Below are 12,859 nucleotides of genomic sequence, written 5' to 3'. Positions count from 1 at the left end.
AAGACAAATTAGCAATTAGTAGAGACATTTTTATCTTCATCCCAAAATGGTCAACTCCTCGCCTTGGGACTATGATTTCCCCTAGCTCGAGACTCCTCAGGGAAGGGAAACCTACTCTGTCTGCCTTACCAAGGCTGCTTAAGAATTTTATGGATTCTAGCAAAGCCTTTGACAAGATCTCATATGGCATCTCTGATGGAGAAGGTAAACGCACATGGGATCCAGGAAAACTTAGCAAGTTGGAGCCAAAATTGGCATAGTGGCAGAAAACTGTGTGACTGGGAGCCAGTGTCCAGTGGCATAGTATAGGGATCAGTGAAGGGTCCCTTTTTGAGGATTATATATAAATGATCTTAATGAAAACATTGGCAGAAGGATTGGATGAGTAATTTTGTGGAAGTTTGTCTGGATGGTTGAGTGGACGAAAAAGCTCTTGGGTTACAGGAGGATATAATTGAAATCGGTCAGATCAATGGCAGATGGAATTTAACTCTTAAAAGTGAGACACAATACACTCAAAGTAACAAGACAGGGAAGTACTCAATGAATGGCAGGAAATTCAGAGTAACAAAGGGATCTTAGGATACTCGTCTAACGATCCTGATGGTAGCAATACAAGTTAGTAGAGTAGTTTTATATATATGAGTAGGTATATGGGACACTTACTGTCATCAGTCATGGCATAGATTACAAGATTATAGGGAGGTTATGTTAGTGTTATACAGAACTATGGGTAGGCCATAGCTGCAGTAGCATGTGCAGTTCTGGTCACACCAATATAAGATGAATGCGTGCAGAGGAGATTCACCAGAATATTACCTGGCATGCAGCATTTTAGATATAAAGGGAACTGGATAAGCTCACGTTGCTTTCTTCAGAGCAGAGAAGCCCAAGAGAGAACCTGACTGAAGTGTAGAAAATTATGAGGAACATGCACAGGGTTGATAAGAAGGAGCTGTTCAACCTAGTCAAAGGGTCACCAATGAGGAGTATAATCTTAAAGGGAAAAAGGCAAGCAGCTTTGAGGAATGTTGTTTCACTCAGAGGGCTGTGGGAATCTGGAATGCACTGCTTGGGAGGGTGGTTGAGGTGGGAAACCTCACCACCTTTCAAAAGTACTTGATGAACACTGGAAATGTCATAACATTCAAGGCTATGGGCTAAATATTGGGAAGTGGGACTGGTGTAGATTTAAAGGTACTTTGTCAGTGCAGACACCATGGACCAAAAGGGCATCTTCTGCACTATATGATTCTATGATTTTTATAAAATTTAAGTTTGTAATAAACATAGCAGGTCTCTGTCCTCCAATGTTACATTCCATTTACTTCTGAAACCATTACAGAAATAGGAAAAGGTGTCGAGAACACGGGCCCTGCTCCAACACTGAACAAAATTATGGTTGATCTTCACTTTTCTGCCAGTTCCATAACCTGACATTTCCTCAGTCCAAAACCTGCCAATTTCACTCTAATGAAACATACATAGGACCATGGGAAATAGGAGCATTAGGCCATTTAATCCAATCGATTTTACTCCAACACTGAACTGGATCATAGCTGAACGCCCACCTCATCACCTAACCTGCACTATCGCCAGAATCCCTTGATAGCTTTAAAATCCAGGAATCCATCAATCTCGGACTTGAACAACCCAAGAAAGTACTGATTGGAGAATGGAGAATTTTTTCAACTGTCTCAAAATGGTAAACTCCCCATCCTGAAACTGCAAGACTCCTAGTTTCAGGCTCCCTCGTGATGGAACAGAGGCTCTTGGTACCTACCCTGTCAAGCCCGCTTTAGAATTTTATACACTTCACTAGAAACAGCATCCACAAAACGGGAAAAGTCTTGTTCCTAAGGTTTGGAGGGAAATGGGCCAGGAACAGACAGCTGGGACTAGTTTAGCTTGGAATTATGTTCGGCATAGACAAGTTGGACTGCAGGGTTAATTTCAGTGCTGAATGACTAACTCTAACCTCTCACTGGTAAGGTAGATCACTCCATCCCTGATGTGGTTAGCCTCACCATTTGTAGCAATCTCAAAATGCACCACAAAACCTGCTTTCCAAAAGGCTGGATTGACATTTGTGGCAATTCTTGGCCTAACCCTTCACTAACTTTTTATAAAACCAAAGTCTGCCCATGAGGGATTTGAACACTACGGTCACGCACGGCAATATTTACGCAGCTCTCTCACTGATCCAAGCGGGATCCAGGGGGAGGAAAAAAAACAAAAGCCACGTGTTAAACAAACAAACATTTACACTTCATACAGTGACAGTGCGCATATACCCACCATGACATAAAAATGCCTGAAGAGTTTCAATTTGGCCAGATTCATTGCAGCTGCAGATAAAAATCAGGAAGAAAGTAGAATTAGTGATGAAAATCAGGACTGCATTTCCAGTTTGATCATTTTCTCATTTGCGCAAAATTCCATATTCTCTCCCTTTCACCAGTTTCTCCCTGCAAGGACAAAGGAACTGCAGTCGGAGTCATTGTCATGAGTAGTACAGTGTATATTATGGGTAGTAGCCCAATATTCAAGCATTCGGCATCACAAACTACCCCAAAACCAACATGCTCACACTTTGAATAAGTGATTTTGATTTATTACTACTATCACATATATAGGAGGTACAACGAGAAGTGTTGTACTATGTGCTCTACATGCACATCATTAAAGTGCATGAAGGTGACAGAACAGACTGCATAATAGTGTTTACAGGCAGACACACAGAGACAGACACACAAGAGGGTTCTTTGATTATGTTGGCTGCTTTTCCAAGGCAGCAAGTGGTATACTTGGAGTCAGTGGATGGCAGGCTGGTTCGTGTGATGGACTGGTCTGTGCTCACAACTCTGTAGTTTCTCACCGTCCTGTGAAGAGCAATTGCCACACCATGCTGTGATGCATCAAGATGGTTTCGACAGTGCATCCATGAAAATTTGAGCGCTTTATGAACATGCTGAATTTCATTAGCCTCCTGAGGAAGGAGGGATGTTGTTATCATCTCTTGACTGTCACATTGATGTGGGTGGACCTGGACAGATTGTTGGTGATTGTCACTCCTAGGAATGTGATGCTCTCGATCATTTCCACCTCAGCACCATCGATACAGTCAGGGGTGTGCCCTCCACTCTGCTTCCTGAAGTCAATGACCAGGTCCTTCATTTTGCTGATGTTGAAGACGACGTTGTCTTTACATCACAGTTATGCATTTGATCTCCTTATATGCCGTCTTGTCATTGTTTGAGATTCGATCTGCAATAATGGTGTTGTCAGCAAACTTTTAACTGGAGGTGGTGCAGAATTTGGCCAGACAGCAGAGAGTGTAGAAGGAGTTTTAGTAGGGGGTTGAGTACACAGCCCTCTGGGGTACCAATGTCGAGGATCATAATGGAGAAGATGCTGTTGCCTATCCTTACTGGCTGCAGTCTGGTCAGGAAGTCAAGATCCAGTTTGGGGGGGGGGCCGGAAAAGAGTGGGGAGCGGATCGAACAGTCTCAGCTTCTGGAGTTTACAGATGAATTTGTTTGGAACATGCTAAAAAATCTCAATCAAGAGCAAGAACACAGGCTGATATTTTCCCTCCCTTCTATCTAGGGTTAAAAATAATTGGACCAAAAATGTCACTATCTTATGGTCATGAAGAAGATTGAGTACGCGTTAGTAGATAGCAAGAGGTATTTACCCTTGGATGGAGAGTCTAGTACTTGGGGGGTCAGAGCCTTTGGACAAGTATCAGCCGCTTAAGACCGGTGGCATTTTTCTCTTTGGAGAATGATGATCTTAGGTCTGAGTCCAGAGAGATGTGGATGTTCAGCTGTTGCATACATTCATGTCAAACAAACCAGAGACATGGGGATGCAGCAATTGACCAAAATTGATGTAGAAGATCAGCCAGGATTGTAATGAACACCACACACAGCAGGCACAAGGGGCACAATGGCCTACTCCTACAGACAAACTGCAAGTTGCTAACAATACTGCAGCATCTGACAGTTCATAGAGTATATTTCGATTGAGCTTTAAAAACAAATTGAACTGATCAATAATAACTTACTGTCGCCTTCCACGTAGCTGTTAGGCTATCAAACTTACCCTTACCATCTGTGCTTGAAGCCTCCTGCAAGTGCCTAATTGACCTGAAAAATACAAAAGATCGAAATCAAATTGAATTAATGATGTTCCCTCCTATCATTTTAAAATAAGTCAACTATCTGAATCAGTCAAAAACAAAAAAAATTGTGGATGCTGGAGATGTGAAACAAAAACAAAAATTGTTGGAGAAACTCAGTAGGTCTGGCAGCAACTGTGGAGAGAAAGCACAATCGACATTTAAAGGTCCAGAGACCCTTTTTCAGAACTGAAGTACGCTGTGCGCATGCATCAGATCCACACAACCTAACTTAAGGGCCCATCACAAAGTGCTCTGAGCAACTGCTTGAACACTTCCCAGATGTCCGGTCTGAATTTGAGCAGACAGAGAAAATAACAAAATGAAGTTTCTGAAGAAACCAATGAAAATGTATCAGAGAACTGCAGTGTTGCATTATCCATGTCCTACCACCAAGTGGAGCAAGGGGACAAGATAACATTCAACCCTGACTACCCTTCTTATATCACAGAAGAAACAGCTGATTCAGACCAGCCAGCACCAAGACATCCATGTCACTGTTTAACTTCCACCAGAGTCTCTGCCTGCTCCTTGTCAACAGAATGTGCTTTGATTTCAACTTAGGTTTCCCCTTAGATTCTATTCACTCTTCATCAAGTCATATTCTCACAACTCTCTCTGTGAAGAGGTTTCCCTAACCTTCTTTATGAATTTACCTTGCAGTTGCTAGTTTTGGACTCTCCCCACAAACGAATACACCTTCTCCAACATCTACCAAAAGCAAACTTTTCTCAATCTTGAGGACATCCAGGAGGTTACACCCCGGTCTCTTGCAAGAGACAAACCTTCGCTGATATTTAATTCCACCTAATTTTGGTTAAATTCAAAGCTTATAAACTCGAAGCTCTGAGCCCACAAGTGTAGTGTAAGCATAATGGGAAAATCAAAGCCAACGTCAGCTGCACAAATGATCTGTTTTGTAATGTTTCATCCAGACCAGGACTTCACCCAGTCTGGGTGATAACATTTCCTGAAGTGTTTTTTTTTAAAACAAATAATGAGTGGGAATTTTAATTGGCAGGTGCATCTAGTGGCTAGAAAAGAGAAGGCTGAAGGAGTTCTTGTCAAAGTTTAAGATATTCGCAGTAATTAAAACAAAGGTCAGCAAGGTGAATGTCACAGAATAGGAGTTCTCTGATTGGAGCTGTTCAATCTGGCCCAGTCAGGGAGTCCAGGATGACAGACAGCAAACAGGGCACCTGACACTCCTGTTTTGAGAGCTACCTCTGACAGAGCTGGATCAGTGTCAAGGACTGTAGAGAAAGGGTGACTCAGTAACAGGATACCAGCCTCTGGAGAGTTATTGCAATATTAAAAAGGGTCCGATAGGAAAGGTTGAGAGAAATTATCTTTGCTGGTTGGGGAGTCTAGCAGTAAAAGGACATAACCCATAAGGTGAAGGCAGATCTTTCAGAACTGAAAGTAGGAAGCACTTCAACACGCAAAGAGCAAAAGGACGGCAACACATGAAAATAGAAACATAAGGGAGAAGACATTTGTCGTACATGCATTTCAGAGCTTTGCAAAGAATACTTACCAAACAACAGGAAACAGAATCGCTCCACAGCAAATAAGATCCACTAGGAACAGAATCTCCTTCCACAAAGCGTACTCACTCGTTCCCTCTTCAGTCGATTCAATGATGATAAAGGCTGTATTTGCTAACACCTTAAGAGACAACAGAAAAAGGAATTTAACATTTCTGCCCCCCCAACAGTATTTTTAATTTAACAAAAAAAAATGGAGAATTGATAGTTGCACAGCACTTTGTCTGAAATAGGTTTTATACAGTCAGTCGGCTTTCCTGTTACCACATCCTATTACTGTAGAAATGCAGTCCAAGCACTGCTGAATTGAGCTGCCCCCGCTATCTGCTGGCCCAGTTACTCAGGAATTAAATCCTTCCCAGATAATTGCAATTTTTCTTCAATTGCCCAACTTCCTTTGCCATCATTAGCAAATATGGTGCTCTGCCATGTGTAGTCTGCAAAGCCAAGATTCTAACATATTATACTGTCCAAGAAAAATTCCATTTCCTGCAGGCCTTATGTAATTTTTAAAATCACTAAAATAAAACAAACAACTGTGGATGCTGGTGATGTACAACAACTAAAAACAGAAATTGCTGGAGAAACTCTGTAGGTCTGGTAGCATCTGCAGACAAATCAAGTTAACGCTGGAGTTCAACGATCCCTCTGCCTGATGTGCCAAGTTTCTCCAGCAATTTGTTTGTTTGCTTCGTTTTTTGTTAATCAAATGCTTTCAACCCACTTTTACACTTTACCTCAAGTCTGGTCTGCCATTGACGAGGCAGTGTGGAAACCAATGTGAAAATGTTTGATTTTGACAATATATTGCTGTCACGTATGGTTACATCCTGAACCAGAGGACACCTGTCAGAATATTGTTCAGGACACAAAAATACATCCAATTTCTTTGGTGCGGTCATATCATAGGGTTCTCAAAGTTCACCTGAAAGGTTAAGCAACTCTGGGTTCAACACCACTCCCTGGAGATAATCAGGACTGGTAGTCAGATTCACACAGCATGGAAACAACCCTTTAGTCCAACCAATTCATGCCAAGCATAATCCCAAACTAAACTAGTCCCACCTGCCTGTGCTTGGCCCACATACTCCCCTGAACACTTATTCATGTACTTACTTAAATGTCTTTGAAATGTTGGAAATGTAGCCCCATATCCACCAGTTGCTCTGGAAGTTCATTCTACACACGACCCACTAAAAGAAAATTGTCCCTCATGTCTTTTTAAAATCTTCCTCCTCATCTTAAAAATCTGCCCCTTAGTCTTGAAATCCCCCATCCAAGGGAAAGACACCTGCCAATCTATACTCATTATTTTATAAACCTCTAATGTCACCCCTCAACCTCTGACACTCCAGTGAAAAACATCCCAGCCGATTCAACCTCACCTTTAATTCAAACCCTCCATTCTGGTGACATCCTGAAAAACCTTTGCTGAATCCTTTCCAGCTCAATAATATCCTTCATCTAACGCAGTGACCAGACTAGAGACAGTACTCCAGAAGAGGCCTCAAAAAGAGTACACTTTCTGAAACATGTCAAAAACTTCTCAAAACTGGCAAACATGTCATTTGAAGAAAATTGCTAACCACTATGAAAGTAGAGCAACCCTCATCCTGCCTGTCTATTTTAATAAGTTCCTCTCAACTCTGGAAGACATTTTCAATGATCTAACATTCCACCATGAATATTAGCCATGCTTGTTATGAGTCTAACTTTAGATTTGAACTGTATAAGGAGGAGAGAGTATCCGATTATGAAGGACTGCCCACAAATTGTTCATGTCCACAATCTTGTCTTCCCACGCACCACTGCCTCCAAAGTACAAACTGTCCAACTGATGAGCACCAGCAGACAATATTGTTGCTGCACAGTCAACAGGCCAGCGTGTCACATACTGCACAGCATCAAAATTATAACTTTACAGTAAAGAAGGAGGCCAATCAACCCACAGTGTCTGTACCAGCTCCCAAAAGAGCCATCCAGCTAGTTCCACTCTCCATCCCTATCTCTGTGGCCCTCTAACTTCATCCTTTTCAAATATATATCCAGCTCTCTTTTAAGCCCTCCTACAGAATCCATCTTCACCACCTCCCAAGGCTGCTCATTCCAAACCCTAACAACTGAGTAAAGAAGTTTCTCCTCATCCCACTCCTAGTTCGCTCCCTGACAATCTTGAAATGGTGACCCCCTATTTACTGACACACCAACCAATGGGGATAGAATATGCTGCCCTACCCTGTCAAAATTGTTCATAATTTTGAGCACATCAGTAAGGTCACCTCTTAATCTTCTCTCTCCAAGGAGAACAAGCCCAATCTCTCTCGTCTTGTATTATATCTAAAGTCCCTCACTTCTGGTATCATTCTAGTAAATCCCCTTTGAATTCTCCAGGACTTTAATATCCTTTCCTTAAATAAGTGCCCAGAACTGAACACAATGCACCAAATGTAGTCTGACCAATGTCTGTAGAGATGTAGCATTACTTCCTTGTTGTATTCTATGCCTCTATTTTTGAATCCAAGGATCCAACAAGCCTTCTTAACTGTTACAACTTGCCTGGCCATCTTCAGAAAATCATATGTGAAACCCAAGTTCCCTCGAAGTTGTACCATTGAGTCTGTTTTGTCTCTCCATGTTTCTTCTACCAAGATGCATTGCCTCACATTTCACGGCATTGGAATTTCATTTGCCAGGTGTCTGCTTGATTGGCCAACTTGATGCCCCTCTGAATTTGCTCAGCATCACCCTCAGTTCACTACTCTCCCTAGCTTAGTGTCATCTGCAAATTTAGAAATCTTGCCCTCAACTCCTATCTCCAAATCACTTGTATACATGAGAAAAGACAAGTGTTCCAACAACAGTCCCAGGGGAACACCATTTTCAAGTAGTCTCCAGTTTGAGACTTTCCCATCTATACCTAACCTCTGTTTCCTAATCTACGCTGTCTAGGACCAATCCTAAACATTTCCAATTTGCTCACCAACCTGGCACATGGCACTGTTTCAAATGCTTTCTGCAAGTCCAAATATACAACATCCACAGCACTACCCTCACCCACTCCCTGAGTTATCTTGTCAAAGAACTGAAACGTCCAAATAATTATATTTTTACATTGTTGGCTGCTCCTTGATTTCCATAGTCCTAGGCCTTTGCTGTGGGTCTTCGTGTTTTACATAAACATATTAAATTGATTAAAGTATTTTACAACTATTCTTGGAACAAGAGAGGGATCAAGGGGCTTTGCAACATTTTTAGTCCTGGACACCAGTGGATTGTTCTCCTGAAATGGCTTTAGTGATACGTAACTTGCGTAATTTGTTCAAACCACTATCAAGTTTAATAGTTGACATTAAAAAGGTGAAGTGCACCTTGACATAATGGGACACAGTGTTACAGAGCAGCAATGCCTCAGCTCAGTTCCATGTAATGAATTACTAGATTCAGGAAGAGTAATGATTTAAAGACGCTGAGGAAATTTTTCTGACTTCTTGGCAGGTTAAGAGGAGATGAGAAGCAGAAGTACTGTGCGGTGGGGAAAAATAAGGCACCTCAAACTCTTGCAGCTGCTGTCTAACCCAGAAGCCCCTCTGAAAAAAGATGACGGGACAAGATTGGTATCATCTTAGATGACTTCACCCTCCTCCGCACAGAGAGATGTCCTACTGATACTTTGTTGGAACTTAAGCAAAAGGCCAAATTGACAACTTCCAAGATAGCCCAGTGACTGTCGAATCAGGAGAATGGAAATAAGGAGAAGAAAAGAAGTGTTGGAACAGAAAAGTCAGAATGGAACTGGAAGCCAGTTTCTTTGTGAACTGTAAAAACTAAAGCATCAAAATGTTTGCTGACATAATTACTTTTAAAATCATCTACTTAGTACTGCAAAACTCCCTGCAGTTCTCAAATCCTTACACATTAAACAGATGAATTCCAGTCCAGAGTATTTGAAATCTTCTTTACCTGAAGAGGAATCACGATCATAAAGATTTTTTTGTCTTTATCTGACAGGATATATTTTATAAAAGCCCATCCTGTGCCGATCAAAGCCAAAGTAATAAACAGCAAGGCACCTTTCAATCTGCAGAACAAGGTGGACATGAAGTTCAAATTGTTACCATCACTTGAAAAGAAGCATCCTTGTCAAAAATATTTTGCACATGGCTTTTAAACTTGATTCAAGAAAAGATTTCCATTTGTACATTACATCTTCCACAATCTCGTGAGCTCTCAAGCCACTCTCTACCCTGTTGCAATGTTAAGGAACACTGCAGAATTTCTGCACACAAGTGAGCTAGCACAGCAACGATCAGATAATGCGTTTCGGTCATGTACTTTAGATGGTAAATACTGGTAAAGGCAACAAGTCCTCTGCCCTTCATCAAACAGTGCCTTGGGATTTTTGAAGTCTACCCAACTGTGCGGACAGGGCTTTGGTTTAATATCTCTTAAAAAAGACAGCACTTCCAACACTGTGGCACTCCCTTAGTACCTACACTTGTGACTTGCTGACTCAGAGGAGAATGCAACTCAAAAGAGCCACAACAAACACCAAGACTATGGTAGGAACAGAGACCAAAAGGGAGTTAGTGTTCAATGGTCAGCTGAAGCTTTGAGTGGAAGCCCAGAAGTCCTCCACAGTTCAAACCACACCCTCTCCTTCAAACATCCAAGTACTTACAGATGAGTAATGTAGTACATGACAGCCCAACCTTCAATCGCTGATCCTTTAACAGCAATGAAATAGTAGTTTATCTGGAAAAGAATAAATGAATAAGAATTGTAAATAAAACTGGAATGTTAGACAAACATTAATTCAAACAGTTACAGCCAGTGTACATCATCGCATAATGGTAATGTCACTGGATCAGTAACTCAGAGTCCAAGGATGTTGCTGTGGGGACAAAGAGAATTTGCTGAGAAACCCATGTCAGTATCTAAAGTCAGTGAGCTGTACAGCATGTAAACAGACCCCTCAGTCCAAATAGTCCACACTGACCAGATATCCTAATCTAATCTAATCCCAACTGCCATCATTTCACCCATATCCCTCTAAACCCTTCCTATTCATATACCTATCCAGATGCCTTTTAAATGTGGTAATTGTACCAGCCTCCACCACTTCCTCTGGCAGCTCATTCCATACACACCATCCTCTGCGTGGAAAGGTTGCCCCTTAGGTTTCTTTCAAATCTTCCCCCTCTCATCTTAAACTTATGCCTCCTAGATTCGGGTTCCCCCAACGTAGGGAAGAGACTTTGTCTATTCACCCTATCTGTGCCCTTCACGATTTTATAAACCTCTGTAAGGTCACCCCTCAGTCTCCGACGCTCCAGGGAAAATAGCCTCAGCTTATTCAGCCTCTCCCTGTCGATCAAACCCTCCAAGCTCAGTAACATCCTTGTACATCTTTTCTGCACCCTTTCAAGTTTCACAACATCTTTCCTGCAGCAAGGAGATCAGAACTGAACGCGGTTTTCCAAAAGTTGCCTAATCAGTGGCCTGTGCAGCTGCATCATGACCTCTCAACTCCATTCTCAATGGCCATCTGTGGAGATAAAACAGAGTCAAGTCACTGAAAGGTCACTGCGCACGAAACATGAATTCTGTTTTGTCTCTCCACAGATGCTGCTGAGTTTCTCCAGCAATTTCTCTTTTTTTTTTGGGTTGCCAGTGTCCACAGTTCTTTGTTTTATTGGCCTGAAGACATGGTTCAAATCCCACCAACGCAGCCAGAAGTTAAATTTGGTTAATAAATCCAGAATGTAAGAAGCTAGTTTCAGTAACAGTGACCATGAAATTATTGGCAAATGTCAAAATAAAGACATCTGGTTCACTAATACCTTTTAGGGAGGAAATCTGCCAAGGTTTCCTGGTCTGGCCTACTGCCCTCATAGCTGAGCAGGTTACTCATTTAAAGGGTAATCAGCAATGGACAATAAATACTGGGTTTTCCAATCATGCCCAAAGACCATGAAAGAATTTTTGAAAAGGTTGGATACTGCCCAGAGTAGTCTCGTGCATCATTTTGGAACAGTTATTTTTATTCTGCTCTTATTTCATCCCGTTTTTTTTTAAAAAGGTGGGACTGGGAGCAGTAGGAAACTTTAAAGACCAGCTTTGTCTTTAAAGTGAGAAGTGAAAGCAAGTTGCTGGTTTTGAAGATTTGCCACTAGTTGCAGTGGTTAATAATACTTACAGCGTGGAACAGTATGGAGATGGATTTGGTGAATGCCAATGCAGCCATCAACCAATGGATTTTAAACACACTGCTCCTGGGAGAGACAAGTACGATTAGGGTGCAGTAGGAACTGATAGCAACAAAATCAAATAAACACTGAAATGGAGGTCAGGCAGCATTGGCACAAAGAAACACTTTCATATTGTCTAGCAGAGTCGAATACCGCCCTCATTTCCTTACACCAGCCTGTTTAGTGTCTGCTACAATCTTCAGAAAACTTACTTTTGATAGATGTGTGCAGTTTCAGTTTTCCTTTCTTATTTGGAGTGCAGTAATAAATAAAATCCATTCCCAGCCTCATTAATCTGCAGCTCATTACACTGAAACACTGAGGATTAATCTTGATGAGTGAACTTTCTTCATTGGGGCAGCACAGTGGCTCGCACTGCTGCCTCATAGCACCAGGTACCCAGGTTCAAATGCAGTCTCGGGTGACTGTGCAGAGTTTGCACATTCTTCCAGTATCTGCATGGGTTTTTCTCAGGGTGCTTCAGTTTCCTTGCACAGCCCAAAGAGGTCCAGGTTAGGTAATTTGCCCATGCCAAATTGCCCCATAATAAACAAGAACATGCAGACTAGGTGGATGAGCCAATGCTAAATACAAGGTGATGGGAATAAGCGGAATCTGGACAGGATGCCCTTCAGAGGGTTGGGATAATTCATTGGGCCAAATGGCCTCTTTCTGCAATCAGGTGAAAGTGAGGACTGCAGATGCTGGAGACCAGAGTTGAAAAAAACACAGCAGGCCAGGCAGCATCCGAGGAGCAGGAGAATCAATGTTTCTGAAGAAGGGCATATACCCAAAACGTCGATTCTCCTGCTCCTCGGATGCTACCTGGCCTGCTGTGTTTTTCCAGCACCACATTTTTCAATTCTTTCTGCAATCATACA

At 41.9% G+C, this 12,859-nt stretch overlaps 1 protein-coding gene across 2 annotated transcripts in view; it reads right to left on the bottom strand.

Annotated features, from left to right (window-relative positions):
* The window catches only part of gpr108 (G protein-coupled receptor 108), a 50,542-nt gene that overhangs the window by 15,260 nt on the left and 22,423 nt on the right, over window positions 1-12,859 (bottom strand). For both annotated transcript variants that reach the window (XM_072564326.1, XM_072564325.1), the window contains 6 exons: window positions 11,927-12,002; window positions 10,409-10,482; window positions 9,691-9,808; window positions 5,721-5,851; window positions 4,108-4,151; window positions 2,299-2,348 (listed from right to left, as the gene is read on the bottom strand). In XM_072564326.1, coding sequence (XP_072420427.1) covers window positions 2,299-2,348; window positions 4,108-4,151; window positions 5,721-5,851; window positions 9,691-9,808; window positions 10,409-10,482; window positions 11,927-12,002 — 493 coding nt within the window. The remainder of the gene's footprint in view (window positions 1-2,298; window positions 2,349-4,107; window positions 4,152-5,720; window positions 5,852-9,690; window positions 9,809-10,408; window positions 10,483-11,926; window positions 12,003-12,859) is intronic.

Source organism: Chiloscyllium punctatum, chromosome 46, assembly GCF_047496795.1.
Source record: "Chiloscyllium punctatum isolate Juve2018m chromosome 46, sChiPun1.3, whole genome shotgun sequence".
NCBI lineage: Eukaryota > Metazoa > Chordata > Chondrichthyes > Orectolobiformes > Hemiscylliidae > Chiloscyllium > Chiloscyllium punctatum.
This window is presented reverse-complemented; position numbering and strand designations above follow the sequence as displayed.